Source organism: Camellia sinensis, chromosome 10 (genome assembly GCF_055761805.1).
Source record: "Camellia sinensis isolate YWXY chromosome 10, ASM5576180v1, whole genome shotgun sequence".
Classification (NCBI taxonomy): domain Eukaryota; kingdom Viridiplantae; phylum Streptophyta; class Magnoliopsida; order Ericales; family Theaceae; genus Camellia; species Camellia sinensis.
Genome location: NC_138970.1, coordinates 53,099,456 through 53,121,632, shown reverse-complemented (window position 1 = coordinate 53,121,632; position 22,177 = coordinate 53,099,456). Strand labels below are relative to the sequence as shown.

Below are 22,177 nucleotides of genomic sequence, written 5' to 3'. Positions count from 1 at the left end.
TGGCTTGTGGGGCTCCACTAAGTGCCTAATAAGATGCGTCATCATTTCAAAAGGCCTTCCGATGGACGGACGAGATTTACGGGTTATCATAATAACCGCAGGATTGGATGTGCTCATGTAACTACAAAAAAGGAGATGCAAATTCTGCCGCTTTATATATAACAACTTGGTCACAATTTTTATGATCACAATAACTTAGAATTGTTAAAATTATATAATTTTGAATATAAAATATGTCAAAATAATATCATTTTGACAATTTTAAACCATTATGACTACAAAAAAAAATTATGACCTCAAACATTTTCCTATATATAAAGCGCCTCACCAATGCTCTTTCACGCACTTCTCACATTCCTCTCTGTAAATTCGATCTCGAAAACAAAGCTTCAAAATGGCGAATGGTATTCGATCTTTCCAATTGAACACCGGAGCTCAGATTCCTTCCGTCGGTTTAGGCACTTGGCAGTCCGATCCCGGTCTCGTCGGCGAAGCTGTCGCCACCGCCATCAAGGTTCTCTCTCTCTCTCTCTCTCTCTCTCTATATATATATATATATATGAGTTTATGTATTTGGTGATTTATTTATTTATTTTTCTATAATTGAGATATTTGGATGTTATCGATACGAGAATCATGAAAAAATCGTGTTAAAATTGTGAAGAAAAATTGCTTGGATAAATGCAAATTAGCATTATTTGGGATAAGTTTTTTCTTTTTCTTTTTCTTTTTCTTTTTTGGAGAATCAAATGGAATTAGGGACGGAATCAGAATTTCATCTTTTTGAGGTCCGAAACATGAGTAAAAAAATTCACCAGTTGAGATAAACTATCATAGTTGTCTTGTGCTATGTTTAATTCACTGGACTGAAATGATCATTCCTTGCTTTCCCACGGAATGATCATTGCTAGCAATGGTAAATGACGATTGTTTGTAATGTATTTTTCGTCATTTTTTTTTAGTGAATCAAACGGAAGAATGGATATTCTAATGTAATGAATATTATATTTCACATTCTAATAAACCAAACACTACCTTAGTTCAACAAGATGTATACTAAGATTTAAGGAAAATACTATGGTGATACACTCCGTAACTAAAAAGAAAAAATGCATAATTCTAATTTTTTGAGTTATAACTAAAAATATATATATATATATATATATATATATATATATATATGTGTCATAACTAAATACAACGAGACATAAATAAAGAACTCGTGAGTCATAACTAAAATAATGTCATAACTAAATATGAAAATTGGTCTTAACTAGAAAATAAAATGGCATAATTAAGACTACATATAGTATATCCTTTTTTTAAGAGGGTGTATATTAGAATTTCCTAAGATTTAATACTAAATAGTACACACAAAATAAAGAGGAAAAAGCATTAAATAATTGCAATTCAAAAACAATAAAAAATAAATAAAACTTTAATAAACTATTAGAGACGGATAAACCTATGATCACATTTCAATAGTCAACGGGTCATAAACATCATATTTTATTTCAACAATGATACTAAATAGTACATCAAAAAATAAAGAGGAAAAAGCATTAAATAATCATATTTCAAAAACAATAAAAAAAAAAATCAATAAACTATCAGAGACATACAAACCTAATATCAAATTTTAATAATCAACCAATCATAAACATCATATTTTATTTGGTGTAATGAAAACATATCAATAATGCAAGCAATGTAAATATTAAATAATATACACATCAAAAAGAAGAAATCTGATTACAGAGTAATAGTGGTAGTGATGGTGGTTGAAATCTAGATGGTGATCGCTTGATCGGTGACGGAGATAATACCAAAGAATAAGGTTGGCTATACCGCTCAGTCTAATTCTTTTCCCTTACTCAATTTGTGGACTCTTGTGTGAGACAAACAAACCAAATGTTCATAGTGGACGCTTGTGTCAAATGATTGCAGGACGCTTGTGTCTAAATATTCTAATTCAAAAACAATAAAAAATAAATAAAACTTTAATAAACTATTAGAGACGGACAAACCTATGATCACATTTCAATAATCAACAGGTCATAAACATCATATTTTATTTCAACAATGATACTAAATAGTACATCAAAAAATAAAGAGGAAAAAGCATTAAATAATCATATTTCAAAAACAATAAAAAAAAAAAAAAAATCAATAAACTATCAGAGACATACAAACCTAATACCAAATTTTAATAATCAACCAATCATAAACATCATATTTTATTTAGTGTAATGAAAACATATCAATAATGCAAGCAATGTAAATATTAAATAATATACACATCAAAAAGAAGAAATCTGATTACAGAGTAATAGTGGTAGTGATGGTGGTTGAAATCTAGATGGTGATCGCTTGATCAGTGATGGAGATAATACCAAAGAATAAGGTTGGCTATACCGCTCAGTCTAATTCTTTTCCCTTACTCAATTTGTGGACTCTTGTGTGAGACAAACAAACCAAATGCTCATAGTGGACGCTTGTGTCAAATGATTGCAGGAGGGCCAACATATGTAATACAAAAACTAAATATTCTAATGGATAGTATTCGAACAGGATTTTTTGCACAGTTAGGGGAGGCCATGTTCCCCTATTGTCAATTGACAGTTCTGTCCATATAGCCTGTATCTTTTGCAATGCAGTCAATAGGTTTTGAATAAAGCTATATTTTTATATTGCCTACTTTAAGAAATAAGGCTATGTTTTGGGATATTTTAGGAGGGGTTGAATCCAAACTTTAAACTCTCAGCATAATGCCTCACATATACGATTTATTAGAACAATACTAATTTTCTTGATTTTTGTAATCATATAATATTTACTCCTTATTGTCAACAAAAAGGATGACACTTAGTGTTAGTACCCATTAGTGTTCATAGTGAATTTACCTTGGAAAAAATTAAATTTTTTCACCTAGATGATACATATGTTTGGTTTTGTTTATGTCAGTATCCTTCATTATCTTCACCCTTTGGTTATTTTAAAGTTCAAATTTAAATTCTTCTTGTTTTCTAAGCGAGCAATAGAATGCTATGAGGACACAGTTTGTGCATCCATATCTTAGTTGCTCTATTTCTATAGTAATTATATTCATATCTAGTTTTATTATGTGGCTCACTGATATCATGGAGTTGCGGTCTCTTTCATCGTGTATTTTTTTGGAAAACCATGGGATTAGTCCTTTCTTACTAATTAGTTTGACTTCATTCATTAATATAATAATGATTAGTGCTAACAAAATAAAGCATATTTCCTTATCATTGCAGGTAGGATACCGCCATATTGATTGTGCTCAAGTATATGGAAATGAGAAGGAGGTATGTTGAGTCTATTTGATTTTATCATTGTTATATCTAAGCTAGTTGATATTCCTAGTTTTTTTTTTTTTTTTTTTTTAAGATTCATTTACCTTGAGGAAATTTTTTGTTTTAAAATTGGAAATATTTGTTTAGATCCTATGGAAATGAGGAGGTATGTTGAGTTTATTTAATTTTATCGTTGTTATAGCTAGACCCATTTGCTTTGACACCTTTCGAAAGACAACTATATTCATACATGGACAAGTGAAAGTAGGGTCAGGACTTGGGACTTGAAGGTCGAGGCAACAATGGTGAGAATAGGCCACCATATTCCAAATATGCAATGCTAGTCATGGTTACTGTAAAACCTTATTATTGTAAAGCTCTTTACATAATTCTTATCTTGTCCAACGATCAAAAAAAAAAATTTCTTATTTTGTCCATACTCTGGTTACATCACAGTAACCTTAAATTAGAATGAACCTCTTTGTGAATACGCCAAGCCATTATGTGTTTTGGGATGGGTCTCATCAGTTCAGATCCTTGCCATGATTTAGAACTCATATTTGCAACTGACTGCATTAATGGTGTAATTGGTGATTTGATTTAAATAGACTTACTCACCTTGGTGGTCAAAGATAATTTGTTTGGAATGAGAAAATTTCGTAGTTTCTTGGAAGGTTTTCGAGGCACTGATCTAGTTTTCTTTCCTTGTAGATTGGTTTGGTTTTGAAGAATCTGTTTGAAGATGGTATCGTGAAGCGCGAGGATTTGTTTATTACCTCCAAACTCTGGTTTGAATCAATCTTTATTTTGATTAAATCTGGTATTAACAGATTAAAGAGATCGCTATATATATGTATTTGCTTATGCTAAGATGATAGTGCTGTGTTGCTTTACTCTTTGTTTAGAGTCTCTCACGTCTCATCTTTTCTGAAACACAAAGGTGATTTTAATTTCTGCTAAAAAATGTAATGATATGCAGGTGCAGTGATCATGCTCCAGAAGATGTACCAGAGGCACTAAACAGAATTTTGCAAGATTTGCAGCTTGACTATGTTGATTTGTACCTTGTACGTATTGCCTCATAGAAAGTTGCTTGCAATCATGCCTGATAAAAGTTAACTAGAAGAGTTTTTCTTTTCTTTTTTCTTTATTTTCCTTCAAAAGTCTAGTTTCCACTTTTATTTGCTAAAGTTAATATAGTTAAAGAACTCTTATATTGTCTTGGAAGATTGAAACTGTATCTAGATGCCGAAGACATAGTGGGAACTAGGAAGAGGTTATATTTGACTAATAGGAACTAGGAAGAGGTTATATTTGACTAATAGGCATCCCTTAAAAGACAATTTTAATGCTTCTTGAACCTTGAAGGGGCATAGAACCAATGGTTTGATGATCAATTTCTGGAGTTTATTGATGTCACATGTGGCCTAAAAATGACTCCATCAGATTTAGATATTATAAATAGTTAATATTGACCCCGTCAAATGTTTCATGGTAGATATTTTTAGTTTTTCCTAACTGAAGTGCTTAATTATTGAAGATCCACTGGCCTGTCCGGATGAAGAAAGGGTCAATTGGCTTTAAGCCTGAAAATCTCGGTATTCCTACTGACATACCTGCCACATGGAAGGCAATGGAAGCTCTATATGATTCCGGTAAAGCCCGTGCTATTGGTGTCAGCAATTTTTCTTCGAAGAAACTGGGAGATTTGCTAGAGGTAGCACGTGTTCCCCCTGCCGTCAACCAAGTTGAGTGTCATCCTTGCTGGCAACAGTCCAAGCTACATGAATTCTGTAAAGCTAAGGGAGTTCATCTATCTGTGAGTCAACAATTTTATATTAGTTTTGATATTTACACCTGACCCATCTGTCAAATCTCAATTCATTTTCTAGTTCAATTTGACTACGAATTCAATTTTAACTTGATCTTATTTTTGTTACTTTTGTCTTCGACTTATTTATTCTTTTAGGGATACTCGCCACTGGGTTCTCCCGGTACAACTTGGCTCAAGAGTGATGTCCTTAAGCATCCAATTTTAAATGCGATTGCAGAGAAACTAGGCAAGACTCCTGCTCAGGTTGCTCTTCGTTGGGGTCTACAGATGGGTCATAGTGTACTCCCCAAGAGTACAAAGGAAGCAAGGATCAAGGAAAACTTTGATGTCTTTGACTGGTCTATTTCTGAAGACTTGTTTGTCAAGTTATCTGAAATTCAGCAGGCAAGTTCCTAATATGACTGCCCTTATCATGGATTGTTTGTTGTTCATAACTCCGTTGCTCTTCTCGTTACACCAATATTCATTTGTTACATGATTGTTAAATTCACCAAAAATAAAAGCTAACATGTGAGTATTTTTACATTATAAGTGAATATGACATCGGGGTAGGCCATTAGTTCAAAGTCCTAACTTGGGGCCAACAAAAAGCTCCAAGAGTCTTGTGTTCAATTATGCATATACTTCATACAATTAGTAATAGTTTTTTTTTTTTTTTTTTTATGACTCTGCAGGCAAGACTCATCCGAGGGACTTCATTTGTCAATGAGACTCTTGGGCACTACAAGACAGTTGAGGAACTCTGGGATGGTGAGATATGAGAAGACAGACAAATGATGGCAGAGGCACCATGGCGGTGGCGGTTTTCTATTTACAGCATCATTGACAACCAATGCTGCGAGTTTAGGTTTCGTAATCTTTTTTAGTTCTAGTCACCTAGGTTGTGTTTCTGCTGAATTTGCTTTACATCTTTTCTTCCGTCTTGTTAAAGGCTACAATGTTACTAAATTTGGTAAATTCTGAAGATTGCAACAACAAAAAATTGAAGAGACGTTCTCTGTCATGTTTTTTTATTCTCATGGAAGATGTATTGGTAAACCAAATGATTTTGGATCGTTTGTTAAAATTTACTATGTTATCAGTGTTTGTGAGACCATTCGTATCCAACAAATAAATGCGAGTTTGTGTTCTGCTTTGATGCTATATATAATTGTATTTCACTAGTTTTTGAAGAATGGAAATGTGTTAACTAGTCAATAATATTCGATAAACAATCCAAACAATAATCTATTATTTTTATACAATTTACCACTTTTATTATTTTTTTTTATTATAAAAAATTGGGAAACTTATTTTTAAATTATTAATATTATAATGCAGTATTTGGTTTAGTAAAATGAAATTGAATGGAATGAAATAGTCACTTCTCTATAAAATAATTATTGATTCACAATGATGAAAGATAATTTTATTTATAATATATATTTTTAATGAATGAAACAATAAAATAGACATTATTGACATAGGTGGGCCTATAGGGGTTTTTGGCCCGCCACTTAGAGCTCAATACATAATTCAAACATCAAAGCCCAACGTTGCACCAAGGATTAATGACATCTAAACACTCATCAAGAGCTGAACCAGCCACATAAACAGACAAAGATCCTGCAGAGTTATTGCACCATACATCAGCCATTAATGAGGTTCCCTGAAGCATTTATTACGATAACTCCTTCATATCGGAACAGAACGGCCTCACCATGAACAAGACAAGCTAGAACATAGACTTTCGGCTAACGTGACAGGTCGGAATGGATAAGGAAATGATAAGCAAATGATATAAGCAGGTTTGTAAGACAAGGAGAAGGTTAAGCTCTTTATTATCATCCTATCTCTATATTTTGTTAAACGCTCTTCTCTAACTTGCTCGTCGGAGGGTTCGCCGGGGAACTCCCGTTCCTCGTTGAACTTTTGTGCAAGTTTCTCAATGGGCCCAACAATCGGACAACCGTGTGGGAGGCCTGGATCAACCCAACCTGTTCATCAAAGACTAGTAGCAGCATCGGTTGGCGCTGTCTGTGGGAAACCTTTCACTCTATGTGGCAACTGTGCTCATTATCGCCGGAGACCCATCCCCGATAATCCCTACCTACCACCCACCAAGGTAGATGGTCACAACTAGATCCATGGCTTCTTAACACAACGTGGTCGACCCCCAAGCCAATCCTCCTAACCCAAATAACCCACCACAGTATTTCACAGAACTCACCAACAGCATTAACTGCCTAGCCGAACAAAACCAAGCCCTGATCAATGATTTGCTTCAACGAGACCTTCCTGTGCCTCCTCCACCTCCTCAAGATATCCCACCCAACCGAGAACGAACCCCGAGCCATCCCTTCCAACACTCTCACCCCTCCAACTTGGAGGGTTTGCGACCTCCGTCCCAAGATATGAACCCGTCACCTTAGGCTCCACATCCACTAGTCCAAGCACCTGCTCTCGAGGGAGAGGCCAGTAGTGTCCAACCTCCATTGCATTCTGGTGTTGACAACGTTCCTATTTGGGATGCGGAACTTCGAGCCATGAAACTCTAGCTTCAAGGAGTCATGCAGAACATGCAGAATAAACCCTCCACCACAGCCAACTCACCATTCGTCACCTTCATCAGGTACAAACCCCTACCTCCTAAGTTCAAAATGCCCTCGATCGACTCTTTCGACGGTACAACGGACCCATTCGACCACTTGGAGACTTACAAGACCCTGATAGTCCTCCATGCATTCGCTGATGAGATCATGTGTCAGGCTTTCCCTGTAACACTTAAGGGGTCAGCCCGACTGTGGTTTAGTCAATTGCCGACCGACTCTATCTCTACTTTCCAGCACCTAAGTGACTTATTTCTTAGCCACTTCATTGGTGCCCAGCGCCAGCGGCGTCTGGCAACCCAGCTCCTCAACATCCGTCAGACGGAGGGGGAGTCGTTGCGTAGCTTCGTCACCCGCTTCAACATCGAAGCCTTGTAGGTGGCAGGAAACGATGACAAGGACATTTTCACGGCTTTCATGGCCGGTTTACGATCATCCGATTTCTTTTTCTCCCTCTCCAAAAACCCTCTAACCTCCATGGCAACCCTCTTTTCCAAAGCCCAAAAATACATGAATGTCGAAGACTCTCTGGCCGCCCGCCAAGATTCCACAACCAAAAACCCAACCCGCAAAGAGAAGTGGAAGGAATCCAAAACCAGAACCACCCAATACATGCAGCAACCACCTCAGTATGCCGACCGAACTGCTCACGTCGACCGATCGGTTCGAATGGTACACACCCCTCAACTCCCTCATGGAACAAGTCTTAAACCAGATCCAACGAGATTATAATTTGAAATGGCCACAGCCCTCACAGTCCCCTTCCAACAGGCGAGACCAATCCAAATACTGTCGTTTCCATCAGGACCACGGCCACAACACCGAGGAATGTGTTAACCTTAAAGACCAAGTAGAAAGCCAGATACGCCAGAGGCACCTCAGTCGATTCACAACAGCCCGTCCCCAGCAACAGCCGAGGACTGAACCTGCTAGGGGCAACCGCCGACACACTCCCCCCCCCGACAACCCGTATAACCTAACCAGGGTAATGATCGACTCCCGCCACAACCTCGAGTACAAGGCAACCCTGCTCCTCCAGTTGGAGAGATCAGAGTCATTGCTGGCAGACTCGCGTGTGGAGGACCATCCCGTTCTGCCCAGCGAGCCGAACTCAAAAAATCCGGCAGGGCTCCGACAAAGAAGTCGCGACTTTGGACTGCCCCCTGAAACACCCCAAACAGTGGATGGAGCCCATCACCTTTACGGAGGCCGATTGCACAGGCATCCGTCACTCTCATGATGACCCCCTCATTATCTCTGCTCTCCTATCCAACTACAAAGTCAGACGAGTGCTTGTCGACAACGGTAGCTCTTCAGACATCATCTTTCTAAACGCTTATCACTAGCTCAAGGTAGGGTAAGAAAGTTTGTCCCCTCTCTAAACCCCACCGGTCGGCTTCACTGGGGATCGGGTGACCTCTATAAGCTCTATCAATCTTCCCATCACCATCGGAGAGTATCCACGTCAGACCACCAAGTTGCTCACTTTCCTCGTTGTTGATTGTCCCTCTGCTTATAAAATCATCCTCGGCCGCATCGCCCTCAACGCTTTTCAAAATGTCACATCCACGTACCATCTGGCCATGAAATTTCCTACCGACCTCAGAGTCGGCACCGTGAGGGAAGAGCAGATTGTGGCCAAAGAGTGCTACGTCGCTTCACTTAAAGAGGTCAAGCTGAAAGAGGCTATGATCATCGAAGGACTCGATGTTAGAGACGAAGACGAGTTAGTCAGAGGGGAACCAGTGGAAGAACTTGTTGAAGTCCCCATCGACCCCACCAACCCAACAAAAACAACCAAGATTAGCAGCCAACTATCCTCCCAAGCCAAGGCCAACCTTACAACCCTCCTAACCGAGCACAATGATGTGTTTGCCTGGACCCATTCCGACATGTCGGGTATCGATCCCTCCTTCATCACTCATCGTCTCAGCATCGAGCCCCATTTCTGACCTTTCCGCCAGAAGCAACGTATCTTTCACTGGAACGCAATGCTCTTATTGCTTCTGAGGTAAACAAACTGCTGGAGGCACAGTTTGTCAAGAACGTGGACTATCCCAGATGGCTGTCAAATGTGGTCCCGGTCTGTAAAAATAATGGTAAATGGCGACTCTGCATCGACTACTTTAACCTTAATCGGGCTTGCCCCAAAGATAGTTATCTCCTTTCCCGCATTGATGTGTTTGTCGATGCCACGGCTGAACATCAGATACTCAATTTCATGGACGCCTTCTCTGGCTACAATCAAATTTTGATGCACCTGGCTGATCAAGAACACACCTCCTTCATCACAAACAAAGGAACTTACCACTATCGTGTTATGCCATTCGAATTGAAAAATGTCGGGGCAACTTACCAACGGTTGGTCAATGCTGTCTTTCACCATCAAATAGGTCGGAACATGGAGGTTTCCATGACATGCTTGTCAAAAGCAAACTCTCATCTGATCATCTGATGGACTTACGAGAGACTTTCAAAACCCTACAGAAGTATCAAATAAAGCTAAATCTGGAGAAATGTACCTTCGGCGTAGGATCTAGGAAGTTTTTGGGTTTTATGGTCAGTCAGCGAGGCATCGAGGCCAACCCCGAAAAGATCAAGGCCCTGATAGAAATGCAGTCACCTAGAACGGTTAAAGAGGTTCAACGGCTTACCGGTAGAGTCACCGGCCTCAACCGTTTTATTTCCCGCGCAACAGACAAGTGCCTTCCCTTTTTCAAAGTCCTCCGACAGGCCTTTGAGTGGACCATCGAATCTGAAGAGGCCTTTCAACAATTGAAGCAGGGCATGGCCAACCCCCCTACTCTCTCAGGCGCTCTCGGGCGAAACCCTCTTTCTCTACTTAGTCGTATCGAACACCGCAGTCAATGCGGCCCTCATTAAGGAGGACGGCTCAGTACTGCGTCTGGTTTATTACATTAGCCAAGCTCTCAAGGGGGCAGAACAAAACTATCCTTTGCTGGAAAAAATGGCCCTGGCCTTGGTCATAGCCTCAAGACGACTCTGGCCTTATTTCCAAGATCACTCCATAGTGGTCCTCATTGACTAACCTTTGAAGAAGGTAATGCAACAACCAGAATTGTCCGATAGACTTATGCAATGGTCTGTCGAGCTCAGCCAATTTGAAATCTCTTACTGATCTTGAACGGCGATCAAAGGACAGGCTGTCGCCGATTTTATCCTGGAATTCACCAACCCCACTCCAATCACGCCCCCTCTGCCCAGGCAATTCAACACTGAGGCAAAAGAAGCCTACTTCTGGACCCTCAATGTCGATGGATCATCCCACAAATAAGGCAGTGGGGCTGGTCTCATCCTCATCGCCCCGAGGGTGGTTATTTCAAGTGTGCTCTCCGCTTTCTGTTTGACACAAGCAATAATGAGGCCGAGTACGAGGCCTTGATAGCAGGTCTTTGCCTAGCCAGAGACATTGGTGTAAGCCATATCCACGTGTTCAGTGATTTCCAACTAATCGTCGGACAGATTGTGGGGGAATTCGACGCAAAGGAAGACACAGGGATATCGCACTCCCCCTTGTTCGCCTTTTCAACACTTTCCACATCAAACACATCCCTCGGTCAGAAAACTCCAAGGCAGATGAAATGGCCCAATTAGCCTCAGCCGACCAGTTAGACCTCAGCGATGGCATCCGTTTTGAATACCTGGCCCACCTGGCTACTTCACCAACCTAGCAGGAGGCCCACTTCCTCCAAAACGAACCTATCCCATGGGCGACGGACATCCTTCTGTTTTTGACAAGTGGGAAGTTGCCAGACGACAAATAACAGGCTGCCAAAGTCAGAGCCCGGTCATCCAATTACATCCTTATCAGCGGCCTAAAGTACAAACGTGGATTTTCACACCCATACCTCAGGTGCCTCGGTCCTACTCAAGCGACCTATGTGATGAGGGAAGTCCACGAGGGTGTATGTGATAATCATTCAGGTGCCAGGTCGCTGGCCCATAAAATTCTTCGCACCAGCTACTTCTGGCCTACTCTCAACTAAGATGCCACTGAATTCGTACTTAAGTGTGATAAATGCCAACACTTTGCCAACATCCCCATGCTCCACCTACAAAACTGATTACACTCAACAGTTCTTACCCATTCGCTAAGTGAGGCATCGACTTAGTTGGTCCACCGGTAGGGGCCAAACCAAGTTCGTTGTGGTCGCCACTGATTACTTCACTAAATGGGTGGAAGCGGAACCCTTCGCCACAATCACTGAACAGAACACAACCAGATTTATCTGGCAGTCGATCGTATGCCGATTTGGAATCCCTCAAGCCATCGTCTCAGACAACGGCAAGCAATTCGACAATGCCAAGTTCAGGAAATTCTGTGCAGAGCTCCACATTTAGCCATGTTTCTCTTCCCCAGTTCATTCCCAAGCCAATGGGCAAGTCGAGGTCGCTAACCGCTCTCTCCTGAAGATCATCAAAACTAAGTTGGAAGCCGCTAAGGGATTCTGGGCTAAGGAATTACCAAACGTACTCTAGGCCTATCGCACTACCACCCGAACCCCGACTGGGGAGACCCCCTTTTGCTTAACATATGGCACTGAGGCGGTCATCCCAGTGGAAATTGGCCTGCCAACCCCAAGGGTTTTGCACCCAGACCCAGAACTAACCGAAGAATTACGTCGGGCTGACTTAGACCTGATCGAAGAGCTCCGAGAGACCACTGCTGTCAGACGGGCCTCACATCAACAAAAAATGAGAACACACTATAATCACAAAGTCCGACCGAGGAAGTTCGCAGTTGGGGACCTAATCTTGCGCGAAATGACTCTTGCCACCAAAAATCCCGCCGAGGGCATGCTAGCAGCCAAATGGGAAGGACCCTTACATCGTTAAAGCCAGACCTCACCCAAGCACTTACCAACTCCAAGACATGGAAGGCAGAGACCTCCTCCATCCATGGAATGCTGAGCACTTGAAGCGTTATTTCCAGTAAAATGGTGTTTCATGTTTTTGTACCATTCCATTGTTGCATTTTCCTTTTTGTACTATTCCATTGGTGTAAACTTGTGATCAACAGGTTGTGCCTTCAATGACAATGACTTTATATCTCCATTACTTACATCGTGATTCAATAACAACTTGTTAGCTAGAGCCTCAGCTAGACTGAGCACCAAGAGCTTAGCTGTAGACACCTCAATTTTGACCGTCCCCAAGACTTGGTTGTGCTTACAGGTACATCCAGCCACAAGTTCGATCGCTCGTCGAGTGCTCGACTTTCGCGGCGGAACGTCACAGGTTTGAGCTTTCCAAATCCTATATCTTTTCTGCCCCATTTTTGGACCAGGTGTTGGTCCTTTCTGCTTTCTTTTCCCCTGTCTGCTACTGATGATGCCTGCCGGCCATCAATGAGGCATTGCCGGCCACCAATGAGGCATTGCCGGCCACCACTGATGGCCATCAGAACACTTGTCTCCGCAGGTTTCACGCCAGATCTTTTGAGCCAGCTAGTTTTCACTCATCTCTCCTCCATACACGTATATGGAGGGATGAAGCTCTTGCCAAGCTTCTTGAACAAGCTTTGCATTGCCCTCTTCTATATAAGAAGAGGCTCTTCCTCTCTATCAGGGGTTCAGCACATTTTGAAGAGATATATCTCTCTCTCTATATTTTTTCACTCTCTCTCTATATTGTTGTTGGTTTTTGTGCTCTAAAGTCCATTTTCCTTTCACTTTTGCACTACAACACATAGTGATACACTATCACCTTTGAGCTGAGGTTCTTGGTAGTGTTATTTGAGCTCTGAAAATTGGTTTTTGACCCCTGAGGTTGCTGGTTTCGAAGTTGAACTTCAAGGGTGAGTATATTCCCCTTTTAAGCCTTTATTTGTATCTCATTTTGGCCATCCTTGCATATTTTTTTAGGCCTTCCTTTCAACTGAAAAAAGTTTTGTATTTAAGTGCTTTTGATGATTGTTTAAGGACTCTTTGGTGTTTAGGGTGTTCTACCCTCTTGTATGCTTTGTTTGGACTTGTTTTGTGCCTTGCTTTAAGGCTTTTGAGTTAGTGTTTGTTTGCCCCTTTAGCTACTGAAATCCAGTGGATTTTCAGTGGTAGGCATGTGGTTTTGAGGTCCTAAATCAGAGGGGGTGGTCCCCTCTCTTCTTGTTTTTGTTTGCTTGGGTTATTGGCCTATCAAAGGAGCATGTATCCCTTTACTTTTGAGGCATAGTTCAGGCACTTTTTTTGTGACTTTTAGGGTCTGCCTTAACTCTGTCCATGGCTGGTTTGGTCACTTTGTTCATGCATCTTGTAAGTGTAGTGTAATCCTATTTGTGGCTCATCAAAGTAGCATGTCTTGCTAGCATGTATTGGCCCCATTTCAGTGGGTTTTTTTATCATCATTTGACATGTCATAACTCTGTCTAAAGCTGGTTTGGTTGTCTCTTGAGTGGCTCATGTACTTGTAGTGCAAATCTTGCTTACTAGCCTTGTATGCATGTTGTTTTGGCTCATCATTCTAGCATATTTTGACTATGCTCCAGCATGATTTTATTCATATTTTGGGATGTTCTAGGACTGTTTTGGGCTACCATGGTCATACAAAAGTCTTAGCTAGACTGAGCACCAAGAGCTCAGCCAAAAGTCAACTAAAGCCTCAGCCAGACTAAGCACCAAGAGCTCAGCCAGCCTGAGTTAACTACAGCCTCAGCCAGACTGAGCACCAAAAGCTCAATCAAACCGAGTTAACCTAAGCTTCAACGCGACAGAGCTCTTCGGGTCTTAGTCAAAACTCGCATGAAAAATCAGCCGGTCTGAATCAAAGCTGGTTCCAGTTGTTACTATACTTAGTCAAAATCCAGGTCCATGCCCATTCATTTTCACTAATCATACAAGTTAGCCCATTTTAAAACCATTTTACATCATGGTTTTCTTATAAGTTAGCCTGATTGCCAATTTTAAAACCATTTTACATCACGGTTTTCTTACAAGTTTGCATGGTTGCCCATTTTTAAAGCTTTTTACGTCACAGTTTTCTTACAAGTTAGCCTGATTGCCCATTTTTTATCGAGATCTGCTCAGCCATTCTCATTATTCCAAATTTACAACTCAGAAGCATAACGACAACAATAACAAAAAAAAAAACTCATCGTTTTATTCACAAACTTACGCTTTTATACAATTTGTTGCAGAACTTACATGTCAAATAAAAAACAAAACAAAAAAACAACACAACAAACAAAACAAAATAAACACAAAATTTTCACACTTAGTTACAAAAATCACTCTTCCCCACTGGAAGCCAGATCTTCCTCTTTAATCCCTTCGTCCAAGGGGGTCTGGGCGACGTCATCTTCCCCTACCTTCATGAAATTGAAGTCCAAGTCTGGGAACAGCTCTTGCGCCTTATGTTTGAAGGTCATCCAGCCGTTGTCCCAGAACTCGTTCATCTCGTGCTTGTAGAAGTCAGACCGCTGGAAGTTTTGGATCACTTCATCTTCACTCCTATGTCCAGCGGCCGCTCCCGACGGCCCAGCCCCCCCTCATCTTCCTTCTTCGCCAGGCTACTGGCGACAGCGGCATCAATGGCCATCTGGAAGTCGGCGAACCCCTTGAATTTCTCTACGGCCACCATACACAAGTCGGGGTACCCCGCCCTCTCAGATGCCAATTTTGCCCTCTCCTCTGCCAAGGCCTTCTCCAACTCCGGGATCCGACCATCTGCCTCTTCTTTGTCCTTGATCGCTTGGTCACGCAGTTCTTCATTGTTGGTCATGGCCTCTTTCCACCTCTCACTAGTGGTGGTGCAGGCTTGCTGGACCTGCTCTAGTTTTCTCTTCTCGCCCGCCAACTCGAACTCTAGCGATACCGCCTTGTAGCACTCCGCGTCCAGCTCTGACTCGGTTACGAGGAGCTCGGCACCAACTCGGTCTACTGATGTCACGACCTAAACCCGGCCCTATGGGTTTAGCACCGTAACCGGCCAGTAATCCGAGATTACCGAAGGCCTACTTAACAGTAGTACAGTAAAACAGAGTACAGGGCCTGGCGGAAGCCAATACAGTAAATAAACAATGCCCAATGAGCTGTGACAGTCTGTATGCCAAAAAGATTTTTCATGCATTCACATATACAAATAGTACAGTCTATACAAAATTTACAGTCACGCAGTACAGGGACCTAATCCCTTGATAACAGTGCAGTAAACATTCAGTCTATACAGTAATCCAAACCGTATGGAGACAAATGGGGGAAAACAAGACACCCCAAAGCCATAGCATGGCAACTCGGAACCTCGCAGTGAGGCACAAAGGCTAGCTTGACAAAACTGGAGTCTAACCCACGCTCCTAGCTTCGATCTGGCGGCTGAGCACCTACATATATATATATAAACAGTGAGCTAAAGCCCAGTGAATAACATAATGCGTAAAGGGGTTATGAATGAAATGTCCTTACAGTAATGAAATCAGTTCATTAAACAATACTTCAGTCTTTCAGTCAGAACAGTTATTCAATCATATGTGGTACATCCATTAGCATAGCAGTAAACAGTAGGTCTTAAAGACCGAGCAGTAATGATGGCCATCAATCAGTAAACAGTAGTGGTTCCACGAGGGAACCGACAGAGATCTCTGTAACAGTAACAGTAACAGTAGGTGCTAAGGATGCCACAATACAGTTCAGAATATAGGACATACATTCATTCAGTTAACAGTAATCAGTTCAGAAAACGGTACAGTTCAGTTATTCAGAAGATAATCATTTGTGAACATATCTTTACACAATCGTTACTCACAGAGTTCGGGCTACAGTATGCTAGAGCGTGTCTCCCCAGTCGCCAACCCTACACAGTTAACAGATTGAACACACTAAGCTACACAGTTGGGAAAGATAACAACTTAATCCCTAATGCCTCGGTGTGTTCTACATCTATATCCTCAACAAGATACCTTAAACTAGGCCTAAGAATGCCTAGAATGGGATGAGGATGCAAAGATGCACATTTAAAAGCATTTTCAGGATTTTCAGAAAACAGAGTCCCGCTCGAGCGCAGGTTTCCCCGCTCGAGCGGTCATGCAACAAAGGTACATGCTCAAGCGTAAACTTTCCCGCTCGAGCGTACTGTAAAAGTACTGGATGGGTGAAATCTCCGCTCGACGCCCGCTCGAGCTTGAGACATGACTCCGCTCGAGCGCCCAATCCTCCGCTCGAGCGAACTATAAAACAGTGCAGAGGGATGCTGGATGCTCGGATTCTCCGCTCGAGCGCCAGGTTACCCGCTCGAGCGGGAGTGCAAAATCTGGAAAACCCAGATTGCACCTCCAAGCTAAAACTCAAGCTAAAATGCATCAAAACCGATCCTCTTGGGCTCATTTTCTGGAAAACATTTATAAACACATAGAATAACATGGTTCAAAGCTCAATTTTAAGAAATCAAAGCCCAAGGGTGTTTAATTCAAACTCAAATTCGAACCAATTTCAAGAGCATGAAGAACATGCAAACATGCAAACATGCATGAATTCAAATCATTTTGAAGCTTTAATTTGATGCTCTAAGGAGCCAATTGTTCCAAAAACAAGTTGAAAACATGGACCATTACAAAATTATGGACATGCATGCACCATTTTACCATGAAATCAACTCACAACTCAACAATTCAAACATGCATGCATGAATTATGCTCTATATCAACATGTATGAGCTAGAACAAGACTTAGCTCTACAATTAGACATGAATCATGCAAGAACTAGCTCAATGGCAACAATAAGAAGATGAGTTTCCTACCTTAGTCTTGTATTCAAGATTTAGGAGTTCAAATTAACAATCTACACTTCAATTCCAAGCAATTCAAGCCAATTCAACAAAATGAACTCAAGTCTCTCCTATCTCCTCTCTTAGTCGGCAAGAACAAGGAAAATGGCTGAGCAAATGTTTGATCTAGGTGTATAATGAGGCTCAAGTATATTATATTGAGTGGGCCACTCATGTGGCAAAATGGTAAATAAATCAAACTATGCAATTGATCGATATTTAATCTAATTTAATCATACCTACCAGTTTTCAGATAATTATACCATAAAATCACATTAATTATGAGGATCATAGAACATCAATCAATTTTGGGTTCGGCCGCCGATAAGGCCTTCAATTAGCAGTTCAAACATAAAACACAAACAGATCAAACAAACAGTCAACAGATAAAATGCAATTCAAACAGATGTATTCATTCAATTCAGTTTCAATTTTGGTCAGTCAGTTCAGTACTTTAATCAGTCCAATTATCAGTCATAATCAGTCTCGGTTAACAGTAATTAGCAGCTAATCAGTCATTAACCGGTAAACAGTATGAGGGTTGTTACAACTGAGTAGCCCTGCACCAATGCTAATACTTCCATGTTCTTCGCCTTCTGCGCATACTCCAGCCCCTTTGTACACGCGCTCCGAGCGGTCCTCCTCCAGCCCACTGTCTTAAGCCTTAGGTTCTGGAGCTGCGTCTTCACCTTTTCCAGCTGAGTACTCAGCGGCTCTACCTCCACCTTCGAGCGCGCTGCTTGATTTATGAAGGCAGTCGCCAGGGTCGCTACCTCCATCTGAGCTGAGTAAAACCCTCTCAAGAGTTCAACCTTTGTCAACCTTGCCATCGACCGCACGGCCGCATCTTCCACCACTCCAAGGAGGCGGTCGACTGCAGCCCTGGCATCCTCCCTTGTTCTGCCGACCGGCTTGCCAAAGTGCGTGCATGGTACATGGTAGTTTTCAGTATGACGCTCGTCTCCGGTTGGCTAACCCCAGACTTCCCTTCACCAAGACTGGGCGCCACTTCTACCACAGACCCCACTGTTGCCACTGTTTGGGCGCTCGCGCCTATGTCCTCTTTCAACATCTGGACACTCATCTCTTCTCTCCCCACTTGGGCAATCTCCCTTTCCGGAGCCTTATCCGTCATCACACCCTTCATCTTCTTCGTAACAAGAGCGTGCTTACTCTCCTCCGCCGCCACCCTTTTCTTCTTTGTTTTCTTCAACACTGCCTCCACCTCCTGTTTACCCTTCTTCTTTAGTGGGTCCACTAGGGGCGGCAGTGGGGCATAGTCCGTTAGGTCTTTTTCTCCCAACGGTTTAGGACACGGTCAGACCCGCTCCCTCATCACCAATTTCAACGCAGGCCCCAACTGTGCCTCCTTATACTTGTCCGCCTTAGCGAACACCCTGCGTTCTTCCACCTCCTCCGTGCCTCTCTCTCCTCCCTCGCCGGATCCTTTTCCGTTGGCTGCGGTCCTAGTCTCAAGGCAAACAGGGTTGAAGGTAGGATCAGGTCATCCCACCTCACTCCCTCATTCTCCCTCCATTCCTTCACTCTTTTCACTTTATTCTCAGCCTCTGCATCCAACCGTGGCTCCATCGACTTTGTGGGGACTTTTCACGTTGTGCAAACTCCCTCCCCCCACCGTTCGCTGATACGTAAAACCATCTCGGCCTCCACCCCTTCACCAAGGATGGCAAGCCTACCACTAAACCCCGACCCGCCACCGTCTGCAAAGTCACCCACGTTTCTTGCTGACCGGAGGCTTTATAGCAGAAGAAGAATTCTTCCACCGTCATAGCCGCCCCCCCGGTCACTCGCGGCCATGAAACCACGCACGCCATCAGTATTTTCCAGGTGTTCGACATCAACTACCCTAGCGCCACCTCCAGCTTGTTCAACACGTCCACCACTATTTTGGGGATTGGTAGCCTTAGACCCCCTCACAGTGCTTCCTCGTACAAGCTGAATTCTGCTCGTTGTACATCCGACGCCCTCTCCTTGGACGTGGGCAGTCTCAACTCTATTTTCGCAGGAATTTGGTACTTCCTGCATACCTCCTCCAACTCCACCGCCACCGCCGTAAACGTGGATCTGTCTGCCTTCGTGTACCAGTGGTCCGGCTCCACCTGGCTAATTGGCCTAGCAGCCGCGATCATCGTAGTCGGACAAGCCCGTGCCCCTTATGCGGCTCCCCTCTCCTGCCTCCGCTCTGCTCGATACTATTCCGTTAACTCCACTGCGTCGTCTTTCCCCAAAGAGTGTAGTCTCATGGTTGGCACTTCATCTCGAGCCATTCCTCCTACATGTCTACGTATAGCTTCGGACGCTGGCACAATAAAGTTCGCAAAGTGTTGCAGCGGCGTATCACACGAGACAAATGAATTTACTTGTGGGACGTGTTGGTTTTTTGCAAAAAGGTAAGTAAAGCAAATAACTCCAAATGCCCATGATTTGCCTATATTCCAAGGATCAAGATTAAATTTCGCCAGTTTGAAAATTTCAAAATTTCCACCCCGCCTCTTCAACGCCCTATATTAGCCTATCCCTTCATTTCTTGCTAACACATCACTTCCCTTATTATGGGATTGTGCCACGTGTACGACCACTACTCTCTTCCCCTTCCCTGTCTATTCCATTTCACATCATCACGTGCAACGCCGCGCCTCGAGCCCTGCGCACCGCCAATTCCCCTTCTCACTCAGTCACCCTTCGCGGTCGGCCTACCTCCCAGTCGATCTTCTCTCCGTCGACCTCTCACAACCCCTGTCTTCTTTCTTATTCCCTTCGTTGAGCTGAAGCTGTACTTGGGAATGGGAGATTACTGACATAGGTGGGCTTATACGGGCTTTTGACCCGCCACTTAGGGCCCAATACATAATTCAAATACTAAAGCCCAACATAGCTGGAGCCTAACGTTGCACCAAGGACCAATGACATCTAAACACTTGTCAAGAGATAAACCAACCACATAAGCAGACAAAGATCTTGCAGAGTTATTGCACCACACATCAGCCATTAATGAGGTTCCCTACAACATTTATTACGATAACCCCTTCACATCGGAACAAAACGGCCTAACCATGAACAAGGCAAGCTAGAACATAGACTTTCGGCCAACATGATAGGTCGGAATGGACAAGGAAATGATGAGCAAAGGATATAAACAGGTTTCTAAGACAAGGAGAAGGTTAAGCTCTTTATCATCATCTTATCTCTATATTCTGTTAAAGTCTCTTCTCTAACTTGTTCGTCGGAGAGTTCGCCTGAAGACTCCTGTTCCCCGTTGAACTTTTGTGCAGGTTTCTCAGTGGGCCCAATGATCGGACAATCGTGTGGAAGGCCTAGATCAGCCCGACCCGTTCATTAGAGACTAGTAGCAGCATCAATTATGATGAACTCTAAGATCAATCCTGTCTAAAAGGGTAGTATTACACACTAAAAATTGTACTTAGAAATATCAACTTATATGCCATACATTGATTTTGAACATTAAATTTACATTATATCAATTCAATCTTTATCACATAAACACACCCTTATAAAAATCTCAAACAATTCTAAGTTAATGGAGTGATCCTCAAGGCAACTTTTGGTTCACGTCCAGGGTTGGCTTAGGCACAAACCAGAAAAGCTACGGCTTTGAGTCCCAAAAAATTGACTCAAAAAAAGGTCTCAAAATTTTGTTAATTATTATATTAGTCTATAAAAAAAAATCTTATTGAAATTTAAAAGATCTTAACAAAATTCAATTATGATTTCAAATTAATTAATGTGGTGAATTGTTTGAAATTATTGAATAGTTATTTTTCAAATGTATGGATTATATATAAACTATGATTAATTATACTACTTACAGTTACTCATTATACTACTTACAGTTACTCTTTTCAAATTAAAGTTGATGAAATCTTACTTTTACTCAACTATGCCAAATGAAAGATTAAATGGACTAGCAATTTTATCCATTGAAAAACGATTTAGCTTGTAAGTTGGATTATGCGAACTAAATTAGTAATTTTACAGTTAAAAATGCCAGAATGATACTTCTATATAGATTATTTTGGTCATTTTTCTTATTGTAAACTTTAATGTATATTGAGTAGATTTTAATATATATATATATATACTGGAAATAACTTTTTTACGAGTACTTTCAATACCTAAAAAAAATTAAATTCATAATTACTTTTAAAAAAAATATATATGACGGCCCCATATTAAAAATTCACTTTAAACTCCGAAAAAGTCAGAACTAAACCCGTTCACGTCTATAAGGCTAAAACCCTAAACCCTACCCATAAATCTTTTTTTCCTTGTTTCCCAAGCCTTTACTCCTTGATAAAAAAGGATAACCAAAAAACCCTAATTCTTTATCTGATCCTTATGTTCTCCCCCTCTCTCTGTCTCCACCTCTCTTTCTAAACTCATTACAAATAGTTGTATCTTCCATTCTTCACAGAGCCTCTGCCACTCCATCCATTGTTCCTCTCGCAATTCGGGCAGTTGGGTCATCCAGACTTGTCCACGGCACTATCTCCACCGCAACACTCAACCATGAAAGTGAACTTCAATTCCCAACTATGAAAATCACTAAAGTTGGGTTTGGTTCGGGGAATTAGGGAGGAATTTGTAAAAAGAAAAGAAAAAAATATTTAAAATTAGATGA

The 22,177-nt window shown here is 41.6% G+C and overlaps 1 protein-coding gene across 1 annotated transcript; it reads left to right on the top strand.

Annotated features, from left to right (window-relative positions):
- Positions 1–119: 119 nt before the first annotated feature.
- Positions 120–6,220, top strand: LOC114297399 (NADPH-dependent aldo-keto reductase, chloroplastic). The gene is made up of 7 exons (XM_028241815.2): positions 120–514; positions 3,282–3,332; positions 4,032–4,108; positions 4,300–4,387; positions 4,861–5,139; positions 5,290–5,538; positions 5,829–6,220. The coding sequence occupies exons 1-7, from the start codon at positions 395–397 to the stop codon at positions 5,913–5,915; spliced, it is 951 nt and encodes a 316-aa protein (XP_028097616.2). The 5' UTR covers positions 120–394; the 3' UTR covers positions 5,916–6,220.
- Positions 6,221–22,177: the final 15,957 nt, after the last annotated feature.

Excerpts from the sequence above, each read along its gene's own strand:
- LOC114297399 (XM_028241815.2), top strand. The coding sequence starts at position 395 with ATGGCGAATGGTATTCGATCTTTCCAATTGAACACCGGAGCTCAGATT. Across the intron at positions 3,333-4,031 it reads TATATGGAAATGAGAAGGAG|ATTGGTTTGGTTTTGAAGAA; the intron begins GTATGTTGAGTC and ends CTTTCCTTGTAG. Across the intron at positions 4,109-4,299 it reads TTTATTACCTCCAAACTCTG|GTGCAGTGATCATGCTCCAG; the intron begins GTTTGAATCAAT and ends AATGATATGCAG.